Source organism: Melampsora larici-populina, assembly GCF_000204055.1.
Source record: "Melampsora larici-populina 98AG31 unplaced genomic scaffold MELLAscaffold_99, whole genome shotgun sequence".
NCBI lineage: Eukaryota > Fungi > Basidiomycota > Pucciniomycetes > Pucciniales > Melampsoraceae > Melampsora > Melampsora laricis-populina.
Window position 1 is genome coordinate 136,693 of NW_006768863.1, and position 18,588 is coordinate 155,280.

General features: G+C 45.6%; 7 protein-coding genes across 7 annotated transcripts; 4 read left to right on the top strand and 3 right to left on the bottom strand.

The window, feature by feature from the left end:
- Positions 1-1,495: 1,495 nt before the first annotated feature.
- On the top strand, positions 1,496-2,579 carry MELLADRAFT_113910 (uncharacterized protein; the record flags this gene model as incomplete). The annotated part of the gene is made up of 5 exons (XM_007418653.1): positions 1,496-1,566; positions 1,613-1,712; positions 1,767-1,897; positions 1,963-2,172; positions 2,417-2,579. The coding sequence occupies 5 exons, from the start codon at positions 1,496-1,498 to the stop codon at positions 2,577-2,579; spliced, it is 675 nt and encodes a 224-aa protein (XP_007418715.1).
- Positions 2,580-2,699: 120 nt separating this feature from the next.
- MELLADRAFT_96240 (uncharacterized protein) lies at positions 2,700-3,871 on the bottom strand (the record flags this gene model as incomplete). Its single annotated transcript, XM_007418647.1, has 5 exons — positions 2,700-2,913; positions 2,966-3,066; positions 3,125-3,277; positions 3,333-3,731; positions 3,788-3,871. 5 exons carry the CDS (start codon positions 3,869-3,871, stop codon positions 2,700-2,702), a joined length of 951 nt encoding a protein of 316 aa, XP_007418709.1.
- Positions 3,872-4,687: 816 nt separating this feature from the next.
- On the top strand, positions 4,688-5,757 carry MELLADRAFT_113911 (uncharacterized protein; the record flags this gene model as incomplete). Its single annotated transcript, XM_007418654.1, has 4 exons — positions 4,688-4,753; positions 4,807-5,166; positions 5,220-5,372; positions 5,554-5,757. 4 exons carry the CDS (start codon positions 4,688-4,690, stop codon positions 5,755-5,757), a joined length of 783 nt encoding a protein of 260 aa, XP_007418716.1.
- Positions 5,758-5,974: 217 nt separating this feature from the next.
- On the top strand, positions 5,975-7,752 carry MELLADRAFT_69630 (uncharacterized protein; the record flags this gene model as incomplete). The annotated part of the gene is made up of 6 exons (XM_007418637.1): positions 5,975-6,034; positions 6,088-6,441; positions 6,491-6,640; positions 6,954-7,090; positions 7,230-7,378; positions 7,658-7,752. The coding sequence occupies 6 exons, from the start codon at positions 5,975-5,977 to the stop codon at positions 7,750-7,752; spliced, it is 945 nt and encodes a 314-aa protein (XP_007418699.1).
- A 2,368-nt stretch (positions 7,753-10,120) lies between these two features.
- Positions 10,121-11,146, top strand: MELLADRAFT_113913 (uncharacterized protein; the record flags this gene model as incomplete). Its single annotated transcript, XM_007418655.1, has 4 exons — positions 10,121-10,469; positions 10,585-10,636; positions 10,706-10,774; positions 10,999-11,146. 4 exons carry the CDS (start codon positions 10,121-10,123, stop codon positions 11,144-11,146), a joined length of 618 nt encoding a protein of 205 aa, XP_007418717.1.
- A 37-nt stretch (positions 11,147-11,183) lies between these two features.
- Positions 11,184-12,257, bottom strand: MELLADRAFT_69632 (uncharacterized protein; the record flags this gene model as incomplete). The annotated part of the gene is made up of 4 exons (XM_007418638.1): positions 11,184-11,456; positions 11,512-11,664; positions 11,716-12,111; positions 12,180-12,257. 4 exons carry the CDS (start codon positions 12,255-12,257, stop codon positions 11,184-11,186), a joined length of 900 nt encoding a protein of 299 aa, XP_007418700.1.
- A 4,406-nt stretch (positions 12,258-16,663) lies between these two features.
- MELLADRAFT_113914 (uncharacterized protein) lies at positions 16,664-18,153 on the bottom strand (the record flags this gene model as incomplete). The annotated part of the gene is made up of 2 exons (XM_007418656.1): positions 16,664-16,976; positions 18,011-18,153. 2 exons carry the CDS (start codon positions 18,151-18,153, stop codon positions 16,664-16,666), a joined length of 456 nt encoding a protein of 151 aa, XP_007418718.1.
- Between the last annotated feature and the right edge of the window lie 435 nt (positions 18,154-18,588).

Consider the following 18,588-nt stretch of genomic DNA (forward strand, 5'->3'; position numbering starts at 1 on the left):
TTGTCCCATCAGATAGATTTGCGCAAACGCGGGTGCCTCATTGTCGCGCGGCAGGATACTTCCCATGTTATGGACTAATTGACCGAATATCTTGAAGCAACAAATACCGTAAGGGCCGTCAACACTGCGATCAATTTTGCAACCGAGGGAAGTGAAACTTAGAGCGTTATTGTAATTTCGAATGTTGTCGCGAAATTTCCGGGCCCCTATACTCAAAAATAAATCAATACAAACCCTATATTCGCTGATGAGACGGCGACTCACGATCGGTGTCATCTGTCATCAAGCCAATGAGAAAGGGCGGCGCCGTTGGAAAAGTAAAATAGTGATGTGGGAGGATCACTTTGCCATTCCTACAACACATCGTGTAAGATGTTGGTGTCCCTAGCGCCGATTTCGTAGGTCGCTCCTTCGTCCAATGGAGTGCACGACATTCGACACAGACATTGGTACATGAACCAAGATTGTGTGGTATTTCGGCGCCAAATCGGTGCAATAAAAAAGTTTCGTGGTCCTCGGCTGGATGGGTTGCGGCGCGTTGCTTTGGTGCCATCGTTGTTGTGAAGAAATGAGGATGTGTTGGTGAGAATTCGTTTGAGTTACAATAGTTTTTGACGTGATACACAAATAATCTCGATGTCTTGTTCTGCAATATAGCTATATAACGGAGCTGTACGGGCGTAGTAAGTGGTGTGGAGCTATGATCGAACGGCGGAAAGCAGTACGATGTTCAATTATAGCTAGTAATGATTGAAACATCAATATTAGTAACTGGAAAACCTCAGAATTAGACAAATGAACACTGACAGTGCCGAAATAAAGGATGGCTACAATTTTTTCGGTGAGTTTAAGCGGAGACTCTAGATTGATGGTTGTGGTGTTAGCGACGTCGTAAATGCAGGGAAAGTCTGTGATCGGAGGCTGAGAGTTTGGGATAGTAATCGAAAAAGGTTTCAAAAATGATTGAGATGGTACTGAAAGCAAACGGCAGCTCGGGTGTGATCTTATAACGTGCGACATAGATGGCGGCACCGTCGACAGAATCGAGGGCTGGACGCATTGCGGTCAATTTCAAAAGTGACCGAAACTGTTACGCCGGGATGATCTAACAAGCATAGGTTAAGGCCCAGCTCAGTCAGTCAGCGAATCTAATATGAAAAGCGCAGCGTGAATCAGGATTTGTAAACGGCCGAGAGACTGAGATTAATAGCTGTAGAGGTTCGATTTAAACATAGTAGTGATAAGATGGCTGCAACTATTGACTATTTGTAGAGTTGATGGCTTAGTAGTAATTTTGACAACGACGCAATTGCTACGTTGCTGCCGAGGCGATAGCAGAACGACAATGGTGTTATGCTTTTAGCAGTTATTCACGCCGTAGTCCGCACTTATTATGCAGCGCTCTATTCGAGTCCTAATAAAAAGGCCAATATCTCGTCTCAAAATCATTTTTTTGTCTTAACTCTCTACCTCAGACATCACTTTATCACCGAGCATGACGATGCAAAGCTACATTGCTACCAGCTCCAATACACGCATAACCCCCACTTTGAGACCCGCGATATCGTCAGAATCGACTGTAAGCCTTTCTCTGATCTGTGTTGCGACGTAGTACTGACAACGACGCGCAGACACTCGATGCTCAACCCATTACGTCGAATCCTCACTTCATTCTGTCTACGCTTACTATCTCTGGCCGATGTCCACTGCCAGTAAGTTTAGTTTTCTCTGCCAATGGTTACATCACGCGCTAACCGACTTGATAGCTTTCTGCCCACGAACTCTTGGCGACTTTCAACCATGATGTTGTTCCGCAACCGGGCAATGACGATCAAGACACCGTTGTACAACGATGTCGCTCTATGATAATAGCAAACCCCGGACTCCAAATTATGTTGTATGTCCAATACATAACTCTCTGTGTTGAGTATCAGAATCGGGGGCCACCTTGAACGATGACAGTCATCGAACGCACCGTAGCTCACGTGGTTATGTAGTTATGTCTCTTTTATTCTGCCTGTATCACTTGAAGCTTTGTGAAAAGATGGTTATGTTCGACGCTGGAACTTATTCTAAAAAAGATTCTCTGAGTAGTGATTCAGACTTTCCAAAAAAATTTTGTTGGTCTAATCAAGGAATATATGGAGCAACGCAGAAGAATTTTTCTCGCTCGTGAGATGCATTCACTCTCGCGATTCATCCGCCTCCTTATATGCGTGCGACACAGACTCCCTCCCCATACAAAGGCTCACTGACAGACAAATTCACAGTATTGTGTATTTAGAGGTGTAAGACTACTACCCGCGCGCCATGGCTGAAAAATTGAATTTAGAGAACCTATTGACCACATAAATGCTACCAAATGTCACGAATGGCACTATAGATCAAAAGATCGTTTGAAATGACCATCTGCAAGAAACGCTTCGGAGACACCGATCGGAGGTCTTTATGTGGGCAGTCGAATTACCGGGCGTTGTTTCAAGAGAGCGACTGAAGCTAATTGCAAAGAATATGGCAGACAGTATGAACAATGGCCAAGGCGGGTAATATACAAAGTGGCAGAGGAGTGGAAACAATGAGAAATGATTGACGAGCAGAGAAAAGTGTGACGTAAGAGGAAATGCAGGCAAATGACTGAAATGGATAGCGGGATCGAGAGAGAAACAATCTGCGGAATGACGTTAACCAATAACAGTCACTCAGGAGCGTCGGACTCGTTTGCCCTTGGTCTTGGTAACTTCCGCGAGTGGGGAAGCAACATCACTTTCCTCATCATCGGTGTCATCACGTTCCGCCCCTCCGAACAAAGAGTGAAACAACGGATCGGCTGAGTCGGTAACGGCGCTGGGAGTCGACGATGCTTCAATTGGGCGGCATGAGGTACTCGCAACACTGGAAGGGACAGTGCGGTTGCTGAAAGAGATTGAATCAGTGCTAGGTCTCGAAAATAGATGCTCTAACTCACAGTGACAATGGAATTCGACCACCGCTTGGTCCTCCGCTGGACCTGGAAGACGGCGTAGCTGCCAATGTAATTTCTCCATGGCATATACTAATGGCGTGAACCTATTCATAAAGCGTAAGCATTTACAATCGGTAAACAATATTAAAGTATGTCAAGTACCTCATTTTCCCACATAAAAAGATTGGAATCATAGTCCTTGATTTGACTGGTCAAGAGGACTTCACGCCCCAATTGGCAGAGATTCTGCGCCTTTTCCATATTACGCACCGGTGGAATGTAATGCTGCGTGTGCCAGCTAACATTGGTCTTTGTCTACAAAACACAGCGTGTTAGACTGATAAAAATGAAATCATTCTGAAAAACTAACAATTGGATCGTAATCAGTGGACTTGAGCGTGACGACAACAGTTGATTTGCCTTTAAAGGCGGGGTCAGTGATCAAGTCACGGCCAAAAACGATGCCTAATGCGCTCTTAGTGATCTTATCAATAAGTTCGCCGACGAAAAATTCACCAAATTTGTCAACAGATCCGAGGTTAATGTGATTGACGTTCTCGAAGTGAAGTTGATCGTCAGTACTGTTGTTTGTACCGATGAGCTTGCAGTTCATAGTGTAGACGTTCTTGGGGGCTAAGGTCTCGGCCTGGGAACCATAGGAGGTGATCTGGATTGGATTCTCGAAGGGAGCGCCGCCATTCATACCGGATGTGGCGATGGACGCGTGGTGAGAAATAAAACCCTTGGCACCATTCATTTTGGCGAGTGCCTGTCACAAAAACACGATTAGGCAGATCAGGGCAATGTAGATACATAAATACTAACTTGATTGCCTACTTCGCCCGTAAAACCGACTCTAATGGGATGAGATGGTATATGGTTGTCGTTTTTCTTTGAGTTAGTAGACATTGTCAATCAATGATAATGCTTAGCGTAGGAATGCGACTTTAACTGAGAATGCGTTGGTGATATTGATATTGACGACAGATACTGGAGGTGATGTCACATCTATCGCGCAGCGCACAACGTTCTTATACTGACAAACTTGTAGTGATTGTAGGCTCCGCGGCGGTAAACATTGAAATCACAAGTTTGTAGATTAAGTGCGGTGAAAGTACTGATCAGGCACAACTATACGCGTGGCAAAACCAGTCCGGTACAGACCTGGCAGCGATGTCGGTTAATAGGGCAACGGATTGACCATACTCTATGGTGCGTGATGCCATGCACATACAGTGTCTCATCGAACAGTGGCCTAGGAAGTGAAAGCGAACTGGTTCAACCATCGTCTGGGCCTTCGCGACGTTCATGCAGTACTGCTGGCAATGAGTAGAAGTAAGAGAGGATCGTATGGGGATTGATCATGTTGCTTGAAAAAGTGGGGAGAGATTTGCGACCTGATCGGGCAGTGAATAACAGACGTGTTGGACCAGGGAAGATAGGCATATATGGTGACCATTGAAATTCCTGGCGTAAACTTTGTTGGAAGAGAGCTCAGCAGAGAAAAATGACCAGTGGTTGAAACGGTACCTGATTAGCGGTGTAACTTGAAACGTAGGTGCGGCGACGTGCAAAAACGACATCAACGGTAAAAGAGAGGCAGCGGGTTCCTTGCAGAAGAGGCCATTGAGTAGCTGTAATATACAGACAATTATAACTTGTTAGCACTTGCATTCAGCGTAGCACATTGCGTATTGCTCAGCCTCGTTTATAATCGATTCAAACATGCCCGGCAGTGATAACCAACTTGGGCCGCTAAACTTACATGGTGTTTTCAGATTGGACAATCTCGTAAGTAAAGGAAGTGTGTAAGGTTGGAATGTTTGCTGAGAAACTGATCTTAGATTTCAGGACGTAACAATGCGGCGAACCCACTTCGATTTTATAGCGCAACAATTCTAGTCACAAACGACGGATTCTTACCGAAAACTATACTTATCGCTGATGATATGTTTACCACAGCACTTTCGACAGGCGTATTGTACGAAGTCAGCGGATCTGTTGTGAACCGTTTCCATCAATATCCCCCAATTATATTTCCGGACTATCAAACGTTACCGCCAAGAATGGTGTTGTACCCTTGTGTTGCGGACGTGTCGGATGATATCAATGTGGCAGGTGTTGGCAAAGTTATCAAAGCGACACTTCGGGAGTTTTGGAAGGACACAGCCCTGGTCGTGGCTCATGAGGATTGGGATGCATCGGTCAGCAAGAAGTTTTTCATTGCAAGGGCATTGCTGACGTACCCTGTTTGTAGGATCTGACCTGGGTCAAATTTGTCTGCGAGTACATTTGCCACCACGCGTCGCTAGAAGGGGTCCAGGATGTCGAGAACCTTCTCGGTAAGAAAGTCCGCATCTGCGGTTGCATCAGGGGCTTTTGCGAGGTCAGAGATTCTTGGATCATTACGGTACGTAAATACCAATTTAACATGGGGGATAAATTATTGAAGTGGTGACTATGTAGGCTTCGTCGGTGACGCTATTATTATGACCGGGAAATGAGAATTGGTATTTCAATTTGTCAGTGATAACAACGAAATGTGTATGAAGGCGAGATCCATTGATTGTTGTCGCGGTTGTGAATCATAGAATCATTTAACGCTATCAATTTATACATACGCATACAATGCAATGAGTTTTGAAAATTGTATTCCTTTTTATGAGAAGGTTCGCGCACGTTGTCAATTCACACTGATATGCAAAGTGTTCACGGGTACGGAGATTCCCTACGTTCGTATCTGTCGGCGGAAAACAATAAATTTACGGAAGGTCGCGAGGACCAATCCGTTCTGAGCAGAGTGTTCTGTTGTCAGCGACGTTAACAACAACTTCAGGCCCATGAGATAAAGTCGAGAAGAGATGCAATGTCTCACTTGAAACGCCAAATAAACAGCTGGTGTTCCATGTGCATATGATAGGATCATCGTACAGCTACAGCGAGTCATTACCGAGGCATTGGTAAATGCTATATTATAACATAACCCTGTAAAGGTAAAGTCCTAAATCAACAATGACTACCAATACCTCGTTCGCAATGAAATGGACAGGGATTGTGACTCTGCACAATGAAGTAAGTGAGGTTATGACTTTGAAGTGGGACGTGATGACTGACATCATATGCAGACATTTACGCTAGGTGGGCAAGGCGACTGGCACCGGTGTTTCAAAATCGAACCGGAAAATGACCTTGCGCGGCGATTTGGATCTAGATTCAAGATCACCGTTGAAAGAGAATCAATACTTGAAGATGGCGATGTCGTTGAATTGTGCGGTGACGTAGCTGCGCCTAACAATAGCGGCGATACATTGGTGATTACATCCAGTGTGTCGATCAAACGGCAACCAGATTGGATTGCGATGTCCGGTTTACGTGTCAATGTTGTAGAAGTTGCTAGTCGCGGACTTGTAACAGATCGCATAGTGACGGACGGAAATTGGACCTGTCTCATAGTAGAACACAACGTTTGGATAGGTTTGGTAGGCGACTTTGCATTCTTTGTAATTTCAAGAGCTGACAATTGGATAGTGGGGAAGACATTTAACTTACAGCGCAGTGTATGTGGATATTGGCGATGGGGTATTGCCTTTGGTACCTAATGCATGCGCAGGAGTGGTAGTAATATTGCAAGGGGATGTGTTGGAGTTTTCCGAGCGTGGTAATATGTGGGCAATACATGTAAGTCAAAAGTTATATTGCTATAGAGTATATTAATCATTGAGACATGCACAGTTGAAGGGAATCTTGGTAGAAAGTCAACATGAGCCAATCTGAAAGCGCCGGACAACGTAAGCGGATTTCGCAATGTGTTTTGATAACAACTATGTACAGAGGTCTGAGATCGAGGCAAAGAAAAGGGCTTCAAGGTGTTATTCATTGTAAAATGCAATTGGTGGTAACCCTCGTTTGCGTCTGCTTCGCCTTATCTTCGGAATTATGTGTACCATTTGGATTTCTGCAACCTGTGGGGATATAAGTAGTTGTAATATAGAAAGTGGAGCGTTGGCAATGTACTGACCTCAATGTGCCAATTATCATTCGCCGGATGGCGGTCAATGACATTGCCCCGGAGACTGATAACATTGCCAACGTTGAGCGCTTCAATGCTAAGGCCCACAGTGATATGCGGTGCGAGATAATAGGTAACATGTTAATCGTTGAACTGGAAACAAATGCATGATTGGTTAGTGACTGAGATGTGTGAGAGTTATGAATTCACGCACCGAGGTAGTAGTATTGCGGTGCAGTACTTTGATGTATTCACCAGCAGGTCGGTTCATGGTGAGATTGTGGTAGGACCACTCTACAATCAATCCAACACCCTGCGTGGTTACTTTATTGATCAGGCTTTTGAGTCGGATTTCGCCCTCGTCAATGCAAATGGTGTTGGCGGAATCCTCAAATATCGTCGGCATGGTAAAAGTGCCGCCAGCGGCAACTTCACCATCAATGCGATAAGCATGATTGTGCTGGAGGGTGGTTTCATTGCGCTTAGCGGCGATCAGGACTTTAACACCTTCAAGCGCACCGGCGTCAACAATGATATCGGTTTCGAACATTTGATATCTATTGCAAGCATTGGAGGTGGCTAATTGAGTCTAAAAATCGGCAGCGTCAGTTTTTGGTAGAGGACTTTCAAATGTAGATTAGAAGACTGACTTCATTTTTGGTCCAGAATATACTACTAAAGCGCAGTGGGAATCGGGATTCACAGCAATTCTCCATTGAGTAACGAATTCAATTATGGTATAGCGTTTAAAGATGAAAGAATGAGTCGTGGATGTCGGTAATGTCTGTGAACAATGAATCGACAAAGGTCGTATTTGAAGGTGTCAATCAGTGTAAATATGGAAATAAATCATAGAAGCCGCCAGGCGGATTGGTCAGTGGACTCGAGACTGGTCCAGGTTAGGCGTAACTTGTAACGAACATGGGCGACGGTAGTGGCAGTGAATTAGCAAGCAAGTGAACAAAGGCTCATATAGAGATGCCGTGGCGTGCCCGGATTGGATAGGCGCTGAAGGCTGGCTGTGATGACTGGTCGAGGGATTGCAGTTGACACTGATATTATCTTCATGGAATGCTGAGCTGAGTCGTAAAATAAAGTGTATAGCGGGATAGATGTCCCGAAGCAAAATTGAGTAATGACAATGGCGACGATGTCGGTACATGGACCACTGGAGAATGAGAGATGATGAAGTTTTTGATGTTAATGCGGCTGTAATGAGAATCAGTGTTAGCCGCGCAGAGGTCCAGGTTGGGGTAAGCCAAGTGTCGTAAATGTTGGAAACGACAGCGTGGGAGAGGTGTGAGATGTGTGGAGGGTGACTTTGTGAGACGGCCAGGGTTGTTGTACTATTAGGGTTGTCTGGAAAGAGGCCGTGGCAGTGAGGTTGATTGTTGGGTTGTGGCGATCGCGGTGATAGGGAGATGAATTCGACAAAATGCAGTGAAGGGCGGTCCACGGAAAAATATTGAACCGAGGTAGGGTGAGATATCGGAATATGTAGAGTTGGTAATTGATAATCAGGCAAATTGCATCGAATCAACATCAGATGACGAATCGAACCCTGATTGCTCGTGCGATAGGGCCTGGGCTAGAATCGGTGTAGAAGCAGAGTGACGGGGTACAGAGCTTTGCAAGGATTGGTAGTTGTGTGTGCGGGGAAGCGCGTCCCTGACTTCGACCGAGATATATCAACATTTGAGTCATGTAGACCAGTGTGGGGAACTTGCGCGTAATGATATAAGATTGATGGTATGACGACGATCCTAACAACTGGCAAGGAAGTGAAGTCCAAGCATCAGTTGAGACCTGCAGGATATCGGCGGAGGCCGAAAGGGTGAAGGGCGTAATGATATTGACAGAGCCTCATATCCCGGTTTACACTTTTACGGTGGTATGTACTGGTTTTATGAAAGGAGATATGTTGATAAGAGTGCTATTGGCGATTGCGAGTAGAAGTGACCTGACACTACACCAAATGTAATCTTTACTGGGCGGTAAAGAAAACTACTGACATAGAAAAGTCCTGAGGCAACAGGAAGAGAGCTAAAAATCTGAAAAAATATGCACCTTGTTCCTAGATGTTGGGGCGTCATGATGAGTATTTTTTTGTATTTTACACACAGATATTGGTTAATGTACTAACAATCAAGGCTGAGAATCATCAAAAACCCACCTGTAACAATACCTGAAATTTGGCTCTTGATTTTGAAGACAGGATTTTGGAATCTTCAAACATCAATAACTTTTGCAGTTCGGAATCAAATCACTCGATTTGAAGTGCATTCAAAAGGTGAGCCTTTCCTCTACAGTTTTCATTAAGACATCACATCTGTAGCTGGTCTAAAAAAGGTCCTACAGAGCTATTCATGCAGAACTGTTTGAACATATGTAGAGTGTTTAAATGACTAGATAGAACCTTCCTAACAATATGAAGTGTGAAGGAGAATAGTTCAGCTTTTGAATGAACCAACAATCGAGTTATCTGGAGCAGAATTGCAAAAGTTATTGAAGTTTTTAGACCACAAAATATTGTCTTCATACTCATGACCCAAATTTCAGGTATTGTTACATGTGAGTTTTTGATGATTTTCAGTGTTTATTGTTAGTACATAAACCAATATCTGCGTGTAAAATACAAAAAAATACTCATCATGACGCCCCAACATCTAGGAACAAGGCGCATATTTTTTCAGATTTTTAGCTCTCTTCCTGTTGCCTCAGGACTTTTCTATGTCAGTAGTTTTCTTTACCGCCCAGTAAAGATTACATTTGGTGTAGTGTGAGCAAGGTGGTGCTTTACAACCTGTATTTGATAATGATATTTGGCATCGATAGATTGGGTTTCGGGAAAAACGTACATTGGTGCACGGGATAGATAGAAATGCCAAACAGAGTTGATATCGCTGAGCAACGTGAGGGGCAGAAAGCATGATAAGTGATAATAGGATATTGGTGTCGGCATGTAAATTTGGTATGTGGTCATCAAAGGGAAGTTTTGCTGCGGGGGCCCATTAACGTGAGTGGAGTTCATCGATATGTGGTAGTAGCATGAGGTATAAATTTGTGTCGAACGACCACTGATGTGAGGTTGGAGCAGTGTCTTACGTTCATTGAAATTGAAGTTCAGATTTGTATTGTTTAGCTAGACGATGACTTCGCACTCTAACACTGTCTTTTTCTTGCCCAGCATGGGACAGAAGATTATTCCAAAAAAGAATTATCAAAAGCTCAATCTAATTCGCAGAAAAGATCTAATCACGCCAGATATGTCTGCTCGCCGGAAATCAGAATTATGTTATCTCGATATGCCTGCTAGTGCTATGGCAGAAGTCAAGGCCGGTGAATATCAATGTTACACTTGTTCACTTTTCGGTCATGTGTACGAAGATTGCCCAGACAAAGGAATGAAGAAACGCGAAGGCTTTGGGGATTGGAGATTAGTCGACAACGGCATCGTTTACAGCGTCCTAGCTCTATGGCCGCATCTCGCAGTTAAAAGTCAACCATAGTGGCATTCAAGATATCGACATGGGGCAAGCTTTGTGAGTAATGCTTAGACCTTATTATTATTTGAGCTCGACATTGACATCTAATGGGAGGTGAAGGGTTGCAGCGGGGGTGGGAGTGGCGCGTGAAGGTGCCATTGAAATTGATACTGTGTCAAGGTGAGTATATATAACATTTCAACTGTGACGGTTTGACAATTAAGGATAACATGATTTGTGATTTAGCAGTGGAAAGAGAGATTGTGTTGATCTTCGGATTGAGCATTCGGGGAAGAGGGTAGCGAGCGGAGCATTACTGTAAGTGGAGTTTGATCATGCGAAGCAACTTTGATGCATATAACTGATTATAATATATTGAATTTGGGGACTTGTTGTAGGACGCGGGGGGGGACAAACGGATACGTCGGCGGGAAGAACGGTCGAGTTCGTGCACCAGACTAAATCAGTCATTTAGCCAGGTGAGCTATGATTAGCATAAGGCAATGTATTAGGAACTGACGGTATTACACTGGTGGATGCAGTGTCCAAGGTTCCGACGCGAAAAGCAAGGTACCAGCTTCGTGTTATGACGATGCGGTATTTGTCGATAATGACTTTGCAATCTGTGTTTATGGAACCGAAAGAGATTCATCATGTACAATAATCTTAGAGGAGTATACACAATGTTGAGATAGCTGAAATGTCGATTTGTTTCGAATGTGTATTGTCAGTGAGATTGTGTCTCTTCGCTTCGACGGCGTTTGCCGCTTCGTAGCATTTCATTGCGGAAGCTGGGACACATAGCATCTTGGGACGGTGGGCTATGTAATGCTAATTCTGCGCCTTCGTATGAGAGGGTAAGACCAGAGTAATCTACAGAAGGAGCGGGTGGAGCTCTGCTGTTGCATTTTTGGATAGAAACTGGTGTTTTGACCGCTGCGTGAGGGAACGTGTCTGCGAACACATTCGATGAGTTCCGAATAACGGTTACAGACTCTGCCTGTATCGTAAGACGTCAGTCATTATTCTTCATTGAAGAGGTGAATAAAACTGACGTCACATTCCCACATGTCATTTGCATCGTTATAGTCCCTGAGCACACCTTGGCTGACAATTTCTGCACCGACTTGATAATTAATGATATACAGCAGATCCTGCCACTTCGGTGATAAGTAGTGTTTGGTAGACCAAGAAACGACTGCGCCCGTCTAGATTGTAGCGTCAGATTTTGTACAATTTGTAGGTAGTGAAGAACATACAGTGGGATTCTTGTTGTTCGACTTCATGGTAAGCAATATTGTAGGAGTGGTATGGGTATTGTTACTGAGCGTATGTAGATGAGTGATGAAACCGTGTGCAGTCACGGTGACCTTGTCAATGACTTTTAGCAACATGTCTGTCACTGTGCCAGAGAAGACTCCGAGATCAATTGCACGGTTTTCATTGTAATAGAGATGATCAACGGTGGAGGTATTAGAGGCGATGAGTTTGCAAGTAATAGCATAAAAGTGGCCACGTTTTAACGGTGAGGACAGAGAATAGGGGGTCGTCAGGAGAACTGCAGTAGCGAACAGTCCTTTGTGGCTGAGTCCTGAAGTCGCGATGTCGCCACGTGTTGAAGTAAATCCGCGGGTTTTCAAAATAGGAGAGGTATCCTGGAAATATGGAAGAGAATTAACTTTGGTCAGTGAAAATGGTCAATGAAAATAAGGATTGGGTGTACCTCTTTACCGACTCGGCCAACATAGTGAACATATGTTGAGTGCGTATATGGGGTATAACTCTGAGTGGAGGTGATCATTACGTTGTTATAGTGCTAAAGTGCTAATTGTGAGAGAGATTGAGGTCTTATCAACGACATTATGATCTTTCGACGATAATGCAGTTCTTCATGTGGAGACACTTTTTGTGGCAAATGTCCACAAAATAGACGGGCTGGTTCAGATTTCAAGCGGACCAACGCCGGCGAACTCTTGCTAGGCAATTGGGACTGGTTCCTCTGATATATCCATTCTATTGGAGTTCGTGAGCTCGATGTGATTATCTCATCTTAACATACCAACCACGCCTAGGCATCACAAACTTATTTGATATGCCTAAGCTTGTACGGGCGGGGCGCTGCCGGCGGCTCGACTGGTTTTGCGTGGGTGAGAAAAACTATCCTCACCCCTCAAACCTGCCTGCCTTAGCATTGCCTGGGTGGGTGGGTGGTATTTTAAAATTGAGATAACTCCTCGAGATCTATATGAAATTGAGTTGTGTGTAGAAGAAGGTTTGCTAGGATGCGTGTGTGAGAGTAATAGTTGAAATTTTTCTTTCCAACTTTGAGAACTCTCCGCTCCGTGTACTCCCTCGCTACAAGCATACTTCTTCATCTGTACACACAACTCCTAGCCATGGAACTCCGCACCAAGTCGTGCCTTGGTTGGTGCTCACACTCCATTCTATTGGAGTTCGTGAGCTTGATGTGATTATCTCATCTTAACATACCAACCACGCCTAGGCATCACAAACTTATTTGATATGCCTAAGCTTGTACGGGCGGGGCGCTGCCGGCGGCTCGACTGGTTTTGCGTGGGTGAGAAAAACTATCCTCACCCCTCAAACCTGCCTGTTTAGGACGGCCTATGGAGCTCTGGGTCGCTCGACAACCCATATGTCGTGACACGCCTGTGAGTCTCGGCTCGGCGAGTTGTCCCATAGCTCTCAGGGGCGTCTCAGCTGTAAATCTTACTCAATCAAACCTAATAATCTATTTCAATTATCCTTGTGTATTCTGTATTCGCTGTACGTCATCTATGCAGATCATCTGTCTATACATTGTTCCGTATGCTCCTGCCTTCCTTGGCGTACACTCAACAAGGAGCTGGCTTAAACTACTTATCATCTACCCCTCTACTTCTCCTATCAATCGCTCTCAACAACCTCTTTGTCTCCTCTAAGTCTTCCTCTTCGTATACCTTTAAGTATGTGTTGATTGCGTCTGATTGCCATCTTCCCAAGTTCATTATCTTCTCCTTGGTCCAACCAACATTCCAGCGTAGCGACGCTCCCCCCACTCGAAACGAGTGGCCTGACCATCGACCGTCTGCCGTTCCACTTACTCCCCAGATTTGTGCTATCTTATCCATGAACGTCTCCTTCGTCAAAGGCTGCCTCAGACTTCCGCCTCCTATACCGAATAGTGCATCGGAACCTCTCTTAGCAGGAATCTTCTCCAGCATCCGCTCTAACGCTGCCACCGGGTCTAACACCGAGTGCTGTCTTTCTAGCCTGTCCCCTCCCATTCGGAGTAGCAATCCGTAAGTCCAAACTATCCACACCATCTCTGTAGTGGTCGCACTCACCTGACTTCATGCTTCTGGCCTGGCTTCGCGGATTTCCCTTTCCACAAATATATGATCGCTACTCGGGATCCGCCAGTGCCTTCGAAACGTAGATCATTGACCACCAGCATCCCGTCTTCTCGAGACTGACGTGTTATCTCTCCAAGCCGCATCATGCCCCAAAAGGCCACCAAGGCTGTCGTCGATACCAGATCGTCTACTTCGTCTTTACCAGCGAAATTGAAAACGACGTGCAAAAGTTCTTTTACCATCACCGGTCTCTTCGTAGCGTGGGGTTTCAACCCTTCTTCTCCCTTCAGAATCATCGACTCCTCTGCTCTCTCCGTCGCCTTCAGGATACCTTTTATCATCTTTTGGTCGAGATCTGGAGGTTTCAACTTTACCGCCATTTGCCATGCTTGAAGTCCCGCTAAATACTTCTCCAACGTCTTAGCTCGGACCACTCTCTTCGATGAAGACTCTTTCTCTGAACCTGACGCTCCAGCCCATACCAAAAACCCATACACGTCTATGTCAATCAATGGTATCGCTGGTTCCCATCTCCTACCGCAGCCTTCTATGTACTCCCTGAATTTTGTCACCGCACTCGAATAACCCTGCAATGTGCTTTCAGCTCAAGTTCCGCTCACCATGTGCTTCGCGATTTGTAAGGTTTTCTCGTCTTCGATCTCATCGCCAATCCGCTTGAAACTAACTCTCGTTCTCTTCCCTTCTTTGTCCGGCATATTAACTTTCTGTCAGAAAAGCGGCTAGGTCTTGCAGTAAATCAAATCGTACACGTTTACTGATGTCTTTGGATGAATCCGTCCCTCTTGAAAGGGCGTCTGCTAGGTTCGCCTTCGACGTAACTCTGTTCTCCTCTAAATCACAATCTAACTCCGCCAACCGGCGCTGGATCCTTCTCCATTCTAGATTGACCGAAACATGTTTCGATTTTAAATTTCGCACCACCGCCTCCGCGGTAGTATTGTCCGTCAGGAATAGCAGCCTCTTTCCTGCCACCTTCGTAACCCTCGCTGCGATTTCGAGTCCCAACCTAATTGCGACGGTTTCAGCCCAAGCAATATCACGCTTCACGCCAAGAACATCTCTATCTGACCAGCCGTCTATTAATTTCCATTGGTTCCAGTGTTCACCTATCATCACTCCAATACCAAAGTCCGTTGATGCGTCTCCCACCCATCCGATATCTATCGCCTCCTTCCGTGGGATCAGCTTCCTATTGGTAAAGTCTTTCAGCGTCCTCTTCCAGTCCCATAAATCTTCAAGGACGTCTTTAGGCATCTTCCTCTTCGCCAATTTGTTCTTCCAGGTTGCGAGCCAATGGTAGAAACTAGGGCAGAAACACTTCATCTGTGGCACAATGTTTGTCACATGTACCAGCCTCCCTATCAACTTCTCAACTTCCTTGTGAGTCATTCCATCCGCTTTCTCCAACGCTTCATCTACTTGCTGACGCCTCATCTCCAACTTCTCCTCCGGTAACCTGACCGTCTTATCTCGACCATTCCAGATAAAACCGATATAACGTTGCTCTACCGCGAACTCGGCGTATTTTCCCTCATTCGTTTGTACCCCCAAGCGCTTGCTTAAAGCTACGACGTCCTCCATTGAGGCATTGTGTGCGTCTCCTTTCCTCCTTATGAAAAGATTGTCATCCACCCAACGGAACACCTCCAAGAAATTGAAATGTCTCTTCACTATCTCTTTCCAGGCATCCGCTGGGCCACCGAAACTGCCGCATCCTGCTACCCCCCCGAACGACACCCATAAGTCCCAATAAATCTCTCCATCTGGGCCTCTTATCATCAGAAACCTCCACTGAGACGGGTGCGTTGGAATTTGCCTATACGCTTTCTCCCAATCGAATATACCCAATTCGATCTCAACGTCATAGTGCTTCTCGAAAAAGGCTGCGACCCTCTTGAAATCATCCCAGGTCGTCTCGAAGTCTGCCTTATTCACAAATGAATTTACTGACGGTGTGCCTTCCTTGTTCTTCGGGTATGATAAGTCGTTTATTATCCTTATCGATCCATCACTGTTAGTAACACTACCCATTGGGCTCGTTCTAAAGAACCCGACCTTCGCATACACTTCCTCCTCTGTGAAAGGTCCCACCATCCTGCCAGCTGCTAGCTCCTTCCGTATCTTCTCCCCAATCAACTCTTTCTCCTCCTCTGACCTCGCGTGGTTCTCTGGTGAGTAGAAACGCTTTCCTCTTATTTCATGCTCCGGAATCCCCTGATGGAAACCAATCACGAAACCACTAATTATGTCTTTGTGCTTGTTTGATAGATCTAATTCTTCCGCCATCCTTAACCACTCTTTTATATTCATTTCGCATTTGACTTCTGATGGCCAGCTCTTCTTTCGGCTCTCTTTGTTCTCGGCGGGTTTCACTTCTTCTGGTGAAGGGTTTCCACCTCCCGTGCTGGACTCTCTCTCCTCGCTACTGTGGGATAGGGATAGGACGTCACAGGTCAATGTAAGCAATATGTCCTCCATTTCTTCTTCACTCAAAAATTTTTAGTCTAAAGAACAACTGATAATCATGGAAACTCGAGAGACACAGAGGATGACAATGAACAGTTTCAATCTTATATTCAAAAACCACAACTTCCTTGGCACATGGAAACCGGAGATAAAACTGGAACAGTGGCAGTGGGGAGATAAACAGAGACAGTGACATTGAATTAAATTAAAAAACTGCCGAGTCTTGCCGCCTCCTGGGATATCTCCCCTATCTTCTATTGTCATCTTTCCGGGAATTTTGGATATAGGGGAAGAAGGAAATTGAACCCAAAGTGAGATTCATGACGATCGAAAACAAATAACTGGTTCACACGCTCTCACTTGCTTACCATTTTCCTCCTGCACCTCCTTTCCCTGCATTACCTGCACCGCCTGGCTTAGCTCCTGCGGCACCATCCGAGCCGGATCCACCCTGCGCGTTCGCACTACCGCTGGAATGATTGTAATCGTTCCACCCTCCATGGTGATAGGGTTTGTAGTGACCTTGCGGGTAATGCTGGCCTTGGTTGTATGGCGCTTGAGTCTGGAAGTACGGTACGTGTTGACCATAACCACCGCCATAGCTTTGACTCGTAGCATAGCCTCCGCCGTTTCCACTATAAGGGCCTCCTGAAAACGCATGTTGATGACCGGGCTGACTATTACGGTTCTGCCAATAATTTGGTCTTTGCTTCTTGTTCTTCCTCCAGTTACCTCCGTCTTGGTCACCGTTATATCTTTTATTCTTCTGATTTGACGCCGCAAACTGCCGCTTCTCGAAACTTGTCGTTTTTGTGGGGGCGTCAACCGAAGGCTCTTCCAACATCTTCTGCCCGGTCGCGTAAGGGTTGTCCGTGAAAATACGTTCACCCTTCGCTTCGGCCTTATCCTTCGCCGCCCTCAGCACATCCTCGTGCAAACGCCCTGCGTTGCACATTTCACGCTTCCCTGACGCTCCTATCACTACTTGCATAAGCAGTCGTCTCACCTTTGTGGGTGACACACCGGAAAGACTCTGTTAGTATTATTCTACTAACCGACGACGCCTATTGACGTGTGACATGGCTAAACTTCTTACCTTCATGCAGTATCGTAGCGCGATCATCCAGCATGAAGTTGATCTACGAATCTCAATCACATTCTCTTTATGCATCATCAACATCTTTGCTACCGTCTCCATATGATAGTGTTCACCCACGTATCTGACGTCCGAATCGAAAACACCCATGGCATCAACATCAATTCCTGAACAGTCATGCGTCATCCCACATACCTGATGAACAGATCTATCGCATCAATCCATTCGCCGTACGTCAACAGCATTTCGTCTTTGGGTGTTAATCCCGTGTACGTCGGTGCTTCATCACCTTCTTGGAGCTCTTTGACCGACTTCGGCTTCTTGGTGGACGCCTTCTGGAAATCTTTATCAATCCATTCCATGTTGAAGACGGTCAACGGCACGTAAGACTTCAACTTCGTCATCCTTTGATTTATACCGTGTGACAGTTGCAATAGGTTTTTATTCGAGAATTCTCTATCCACAAACTCGATCTCACTCTCCGGGTTGATCAGATCACGTATTTCCCGATCCTTCCTCTTGGGTCTTGTTGATCGGGCATCGTCTAGAACCGTGTGGGGTTGGCTGGCCTGCAGCTCTTCTGAGTCGCTTTCTCCTGCGACCAGGGACGCCGACCTCACTCGTCTCCCTCTCTGCTCTTCCAGATGTCCTAGTTCTGTTGGTGGTCTAGGCTCCGTCTGTGCTCTTAACTCGACTTGCACTCTTGGTCCCGCATGAGGTCGCGGCTCGTCTTGTCGTCTAGGTTCGACTGGAGGCATCGGTTCTACCAGCTGTCTAGCTTCTGACTGGTCTGCCCTCGCCTCTCGTATATCTCGTAGGTCTTCCGGGTCGTACGGAGGATGACCGTACATCAACTCGTATGCCTTCAGCATTGTTCTGCCTAGGTCGAGGTTATCCGTTGCATATGCCTCCATTATGTTCTTCCAGAACATATCACGGCTTTTGTCTCCTACTGGAGCTGGGGGGTTTCCTGCTGGACATATGCATATAGGAATCGCACTATGTCAGTCGTCTGATCTTCATGAATCTGACATCTCCTCTTATCGACCTTTTGGCTTTATGATAATCTGCGGATCAGGTTTAGCCCTGTCTGCCTCGGACTCTATACCGGGTTCCTTTCCTCAGGTTTTTCATTACATGGTCAGATCTAGCCCTGCCTGCCTCAGTCTCACACTGGATTTTGCTTATCATGT